The sequence below is a fragment of the Phocoena phocoena genome, chromosome 13 (genome assembly GCF_963924675.1).
Source record: "Phocoena phocoena chromosome 13, mPhoPho1.1, whole genome shotgun sequence".
NCBI classification, from domain to species: Eukaryota; Metazoa; Chordata; class Mammalia; order Artiodactyla; family Phocoenidae; genus Phocoena; species Phocoena phocoena.
In genome coordinates, this window is record NC_089231.1 from 79,385,465 (window position 1) to 79,391,954 (window position 6,490).

Below are 6,490 nucleotides of genomic sequence, written 5' to 3' on the forward strand. Positions count from 1 at the left end.
AGGGACTGCAGTGGCTGACTTCATCCTTTTAAAACTGGATGGTCAGCAACATTCCTTGTTTTGCAAGTTAAAAAAAAAAATTCTCAAAAGAAAATTTCCCAAGAACCTTGTCTAGAGCAAGTGGGGATAGGGAGATCAAATATATGTGCAAATATATTTACCCGTTGAGAACAACGCTCAAAAGTTCCCCCAAGCCCTCTCCTGGCCGTTACGGAAACCAGTGAGCATGCGCGAAAATACCATCGAGGCGGGGCAATGAGGTTGTTTTAAGAAGTGCAAGAGAAAAGCAAGACCATACCATTTCTGCATTTAGAAAGGAGAGCAAAGAATCATGCAAAAAGATTAAAAAAAATTAAAGGTAGCTCAATTGCAGTTCTTGAAACAACAGTCTTGCAAGCCCAGCCACGGTTCTTGTGAACTCCGCCAGCGGCGGGCAGCACATTCCCCCTCCGCAAAAAGAAAGACCAAACCGGCTGCATTGACCCGGGAGCGCTACAGGACCCGCGCTACTGGGTTCGGCCAATCAGAGAGCAGAGTGGGGCCCGTCCTCGCCGGTGACTGGAGAAGCGGGGCAGGGCGGAGCGGTAGCTTTGGCGCATGCGCTCCCTGGCCGTAGTGCCTGAGTTGCCTCGGTACCGCTTGTAGGCTGCTGGGAGGCTGGGCAGTTAACCTGCGTGAGTCGTCCCGCAGCTTTCCTTGCTGTCCGACCCTCTCGGTTTCGCGATGCCGGTGGACCTCAGCAAGTGGTCCGGGCCTTTGAGCCTGCAGGAAGTGGACGAGAGGCCGCAGCATCCGCTGCAGGTCAAATACGGCGGGGCGGAGGTTGACGAGCTGGGCAAAGTGCTGACACCCACCCAGGTACCCAAGGGCGGCGGGGGTGCAGCTACTGGAGGCTCAGAGTCTCTCGGGTCGGAGGGGCGGGGACCCAGTGGAGCTGGGGAGGGACGTTCCGGCCTCCGTGCGCCGGATCAACCGAGGGAAGGGGGTCGCGGTGCCCAAGCCGCAGGCCTTCTGACTGCCCCCTCCCCCCACCCAGCCCCGGGAACCCGGCACGTGGCAGGCGGGGCTCGGCTTCGGAAGAAAATGATCCGTTTTCCCGGGACTTCGAGGCGCAGGCAGTGGCATAGGCCTCGAAACGGCCCAGATCGCTGCGCAGGGGAGGGGAGGGCGCCGTTCCCTGGAGGGAGTGGGGAGTGGCCGCCCACACGTCCCCAGAGCCTCCCCTCGGTGCTCAGGAATTTAGGCCTCAATTTGGGAAGTAAAAGCCCCACCCGAGGGCATATGACGCATTATGTAAGCAGTGAGCAGCGGTGAGCAGCGGTGAGCAGCAGTGCCCAGAGATTCTTCCCAGTAGCGTGAAGCCGCCCCAAAGGTAAATGCGTTCTGCAGCTGGAAGGCTCGAGGGTAAACGGCCTTGTTTTACTGTTCGGCTTCTGAGCGCCCACGGCTGAGGCCTAACCAGCTCCTAGCTGCTGCAAGTGGGGAAACTAGGTGCCCGACGCCGTGGCGAGTTTTTGGTTCCGAACCTCCGGAGCAACAGTGCGAATAAACAGTGCCCAGATGGTTTATTGGTTTAGACGTTTACAGAGTTTATTGTTTTGGGTGTTTAAAGTGCCCATCTCGCAGCCTCTCTTTCCAGACTCACTGTCCACGTCTGCCCACGTTGGTTTTCTCATTTTCTCTGCTCTTTTAAATATCTGGTTAATTCATATTTCACTTTAGCAGGCCCCAGGTCATGTGGTCACCAATCTAGAGATCCTGTCATTCCAGGTAATGTAAGGTTGCAGTCAGCACGAGCGTTGAAATCCTGACCCATCGTCTTTCTACGTCTACTAGCCCCATATTGTTGTTGGGACTAAAATAAATAATGTATATTAAATGTCACATCCTCGCTCTTAATAGAGTCGATACACTTGAGCTTTAATTAATAATTTACTGTGCTTGACCTTTAAGGAATCTGAGGTCAAAGAAAGTATTGGTTTCTTCAGCATTTCTGACTTAAACTCCAAATCTGTTCCTTCCTACAGGTTAAGAACCGGCCCACCAGCATTGCGTGGGATGGCCTTGATCCAGGTAAACTGTATACCTTGGTCTTGACAGACCCGGATGCTCCCAGCAGGAAGGACCCCAAATACAGGCAAGTTGGGGAAAGATGGGAAACAGCGAGTCATCCACCTGTGACCCAGTGCTTCTTGCACTGTGTAAGTCCCTTACTGGACATGCTGTGGTGGCAGAAATAGACCCGATTCGGGGTGTTCACGTCCATGCTTAAGCCTGAGTGTGCATTTTCCTCCCTTTCACTCCCTAGAACAAAAGTCTAGAATCTATAGCCGAGAGCTAGATCTGCCCGAGACCTTTTTTTGTACAACCCCATGAGCTGAGAATGACTTTAACAGTTTTAAATGAATGGGGGAAAAACTTGAAGAACAATAATACTTTGTGACATGTGGAGATGACATGAATTCAGATTTTGGTGTCCCTAAACAGTTGTGTTGGAGCCCAGCCACGATAACTTATTTATGTCCTGTCTGTGGCTGCTTTCAGGCTACAGCTGCAGAGTTGAGTAGTTGTGATGGAGACAGTGTGTTGCACAAAGCCTCAAACATTCACTGTCTGGCCCTTCACAGAAGTGTGCTGACCCCTGCCCTAGAGAGTCGGAAGGAGGGAGGGAGTGGCTGGGTCCTCTGCTGGCATGTAAGGTTTGCTCTGGCCGAGAAGGTGGGGCCATCTGTCTTGTCTGTCACTGCATCCTGGTGTGGGGCACGTGCGTGCTGCACATTTGCTGGCTGCGCCCATGCGTGCATAATAACTTCCTGCGGTGCTGATGGTCCTCTGTTCCTCCATGTAGGGAATGGCACCATTTCCTGGTGGTCAACATGAAGGGCAACGACATCAGCAGTGGCACGGTCCTCTCTGATTATGTGGGCTCTGGGCCTCCCAAGGGCACAGGTCAGTAAAGGCTGCTTTTGGAGGGAGATGGGCGGGGACATCAGGATTGGCCTAAAGTGCTACATAATTTTAGTCTGGTTCTTAGAGTTTTATTTTTATTTATGAGAGCCCTTACCCTAGTGGAGACTTTAGGCAACTCTGTTCCCCTCTAAGGCAACTGCCTGTCAGGGACGCTCAGACCTGCTGTAGTGCCAGGTGGCTAGAGCCTTGGGTATCAGTTAGATGGATGTTCTTTTAGCGCTGCCTCTCAGCTGTCAGGCCTTTAGCAAGCAGGGAAGTTGGTGAAGAGATACCAAGGAAGCAATGTTGCAGAATGCTGAGAACAATTTCCCAGGGGAGCTACACGTGGATTAAACAGTTAAATCAGCTAAATTCCATATTCAGCCTTTGCCCTGTGGGTTGAGTTTCTAGTTCCCATGAAAGGTCTCAGAAATGGTCATAGTTTCCAAATTAATTATAAAAAATTGGCTTTTTTGTCATTTCGTCTTTCTATCGAAAATCTAGTGTGGTATCTTGAAAAGATTTGGTTACTAAGAACTGTATTGAAGATACACACACATAATGTATTGCCTTAGGTTATGTATTATATATGTAAAGAGAGAGAGAAAGAGTACTGTATTGAACCTCTCCAAGTTGGGTAAGTGCTGCCTAGGCTAACAGTGGGAGATGCACTGTTATTGCCTGTCATGCATTACAGGTGTTTCCATTTCCTGAAGCAAGGGAAGTGGAGCACGGCAGAACACTTGCTCTTGTACACGTTGTCCAGCCATGAGTTACTCTGAAGAGGTATAAGGCCCCCGACAAGGGACCTTGTGTTTTATCTTTAGGCCCAGAAACTTCAGATGGCTCCAGGCCCTCATGCATTCATAAGAGGATGGGAGAGGGACAGCTTTCCCAAGTATCTCTTTTCTGGGGCAGTTATAAAACTGCATTAGGCAGTTTAATTATGGAAAATACACCCATGAGAATAAGGCAGTTCTCTCAAGCAGGAGCTGTGTTCTCATTAACAAAAAGAGCTTCAGTAACTCACTTTTTTCTTTTTCGTATTTGTTTAGTCAGGTATAACTTACGTATAATAAAACACACAGATCAGAAGGGTTTAGTCAGTGAACATTGACCAATGCACACATCCGTGTAAGCACCATCGAAAACAGGATGTAGGATAGTTTTGTCACCCCAGAAAGTTCTTAAGGCATCTTTTAAGTTAAATTACCCCAGAGCTAATTATTTTCTGACTCCTCTCTATGGATTACTCTTGCTGTTGTTGTATTCTTATAAATGGTGTCATGCAGTATGCATTTGTTTTCGGTGACCGGTCTCTTGGACTCAAGGTAGTAGCTTTTTCCTTTTCATTGCCAAGTGGTATTCCATTGTGTGAATATACCACAGTTTGTGTAGCCATTCCCTGGACATTTGGGTTGTGTTTCCAGTGTTTGGATATTATGAATAAAGCTGCTGTTTACACTCTTGTCCTTTTATGGGCATGTTTCCATTTCCCTTGGGTAAATACTTAGGAGTAGAATTGTTGGGTCATAGAAATCCAAAATGGTTGAAAATTTCTACACTCTAATCAGCAGTATAGGAAAGTTTCAGTAGCTCCATATAAGTTCTATGCCATATGCAGATCCATACCAGGACTCATCCACATGGTAACATGGGGCAGGATTTCCTTCTTTTTTCAAGGCTGAGTAATATTCCATCATACGTATATACTATATTTTGTTTATCCATTTGTTCATCAGTGGACATTTGGGGTGCTTTCTTCTCTGGGCTATTGTGAATAAAGCTGCAGTCAACTTAGGTCCCTCTCATAAATGGGGTGGTCTGGGTCCCTCCAAGTTGGTGCATTCCCCGAAAATGGGTGATGTCTCCCTCTCACATGCCTAGCTGTGTGTACATCTTCCCTCCCGCCTCTCCCTCCAGGCCTTCACCGCTACGTCTGGCTGGTTTACGAGCAGGACAGGCCACTGAAGTGTGATGAGCCCATTCTCAGCAACCGATCTGGAGACCACCGTGGCAAATTCAAGGTGGCGAATTTCCGCAAAAAGTACGAGCTCGGGGCTCCGGTGGCCGGCACGTGTTACCAGGCCGAATGGGATGACTATGTGCCCAAACTGTACGAGCAGCTGTCTGGGAAGTAGAGGAAAGCCAGGAGATGGACACGGTCCCAGAGTTCCCAAGCAGTGTTTCAGTTTAGTGATGCATGTAGATTTCTCCCCTTCCCCCTGCCTGGGCCCTGAGCGGTCAGATTTAGGTTTAGGGTGACTTTTCCTTCTGCCTGTCCTCTGTAATTCTAGGGGGTTTACGTTTTGATCAAGTTTGAACTCCGTTTTGGTGGGGGATATTTTGGTACTAGGATGGGGTCATCAAAATGTTAATATAAGAATAACAACCCAGACTTAAAAGAAGAAAAAAATTCTGGTAAAAAGACCAGGTCTGCAGTATTAGAGCATCAAAGAATCTTTAAGGGAGGCTGAAAAAAAGAAAAGGTTGATTGCCTCTGCCTTTGTGAGCCCGAGCCCAGGATTGTCTGTGACGGCATCTTCTGGCGTGTGTTTTCACAGCCCTGTCTCTCACGAAGACAACCAGGGGCTGGCACGTCCGCTAGCCCCCCATGTGATACACCTCAGGCTGGTTATTGGGTGTCAGTGTCCTGCTCTGTCTCCTTTAAAGAGCAATACTGAAAAAAGCAATAGAGAGAGTTGCTGTTAAAGCTTGGCCATCTAGGTGAGCTGCAGGGCTGAGTGACAGGTCATCAGAAATCCGAAAGTCTGCCTGTTAAATCGATCACTCTTCGCTGTAAGAAAAGCCGGTCTGGAGTTGCTGAATGTTGTGTTAATTCTGCTATTTGCTTATAGTTGAATAAAAATGAAAACATTGCGTAGCTGAATCCGGCCTCCAGATATTTTGCCCTTTTGGGTGTGGGATTTCATAAATGTGGGACGTCAAGAGACAACCTCTAAGGGCGAGTAGCCCCTTTCCCTGATCAGCATTGACAATTGGGACGTGATTCAGGAACCATACAGAGGGCTCGTCCTTGTACATGTGCCATTAAACTACAGCAGGAGCAACCATTAAAACTGGAGATTAAAAAAAAAATCACAAAACTTTAGGCTAAGACTTCTTGCCTGAAAATCACCTTTGCTTTTTGTAAGTGATCTTTTCTACCTGAGAGTGAAGCTGGTTGGAGACCTTCCCCCTTGGTAGTTCTGTATAGAAACCATAACAATGACTAAGAAATAGCCCACACCTCTCATTGTTCTGATTGTGATCCATATAGAATCAGTACCATAAAAGGGAGGGGAAGGGGAGCCAGGGGGAGATTACTTTGATACCATTTGATGTACCAAAAGAAGGGAAAGGCATTTGAAGGTCTGTTTCACTGACCTGGTCTGTGATGGAGAGGCATCCTGGTCAGGCCTGGCAGGTGTAAGCAAGGCTGGGCCTTTCCCCACCTTTTGCTGCAGTTACTTTCTTCTCTGAAAAAACTGTTGGAAACGTTGCCTCGTATAATCTCTGGGGGCGAGTAAGGTAGAGAATA

At 48.3% G+C, this 6,490-nt stretch overlaps 1 protein-coding gene across 1 annotated transcript; it reads left to right on the forward strand.

Annotated features, from left to right (window-relative positions):
* Positions 1 to 695: 695 nt before the first annotated feature.
* On the forward strand, positions 696 to 5,118 carry PEBP1 (phosphatidylethanolamine binding protein 1). The gene is made up of 4 exons (XM_065889979.1): positions 696 to 858; positions 2,028 to 2,137; positions 2,849 to 2,949; positions 4,873 to 5,118. The coding sequence occupies exons 1-4, from the start codon at positions 724 to 726 to the stop codon at positions 5,088 to 5,090; spliced, it is 564 nt and encodes a 187-aa protein (XP_065746051.1). The 5' UTR covers positions 696 to 723; the 3' UTR covers positions 5,091 to 5,118.
* The last annotated feature ends 1,372 nt before the right edge of the window (positions 5,119 to 6,490 follow it).

Bases quoted from the DNA above. Each gene is read 5' to 3' on its own strand.
- PEBP1 (XM_065889979.1), top strand. From the start codon at position 724: ATGCCGGTGGACCTCAGCAAGTGGTCCGGGCCTTTGAGCCTGCAGGAA. The intron at 859-2,027 runs GTACCCAAGGGC...TCCTTCCTACAG, and splicing joins AAGTGCTGACACCCACCCAG to GTTAAGAACCGGCCCACCAG. The intron at 2,950-4,872 runs GTCAGTAAAGGC...CTCTCCCTCCAG, and splicing joins TGGGCCTCCCAAGGGCACAG to GCCTTCACCGCTACGTCTGG.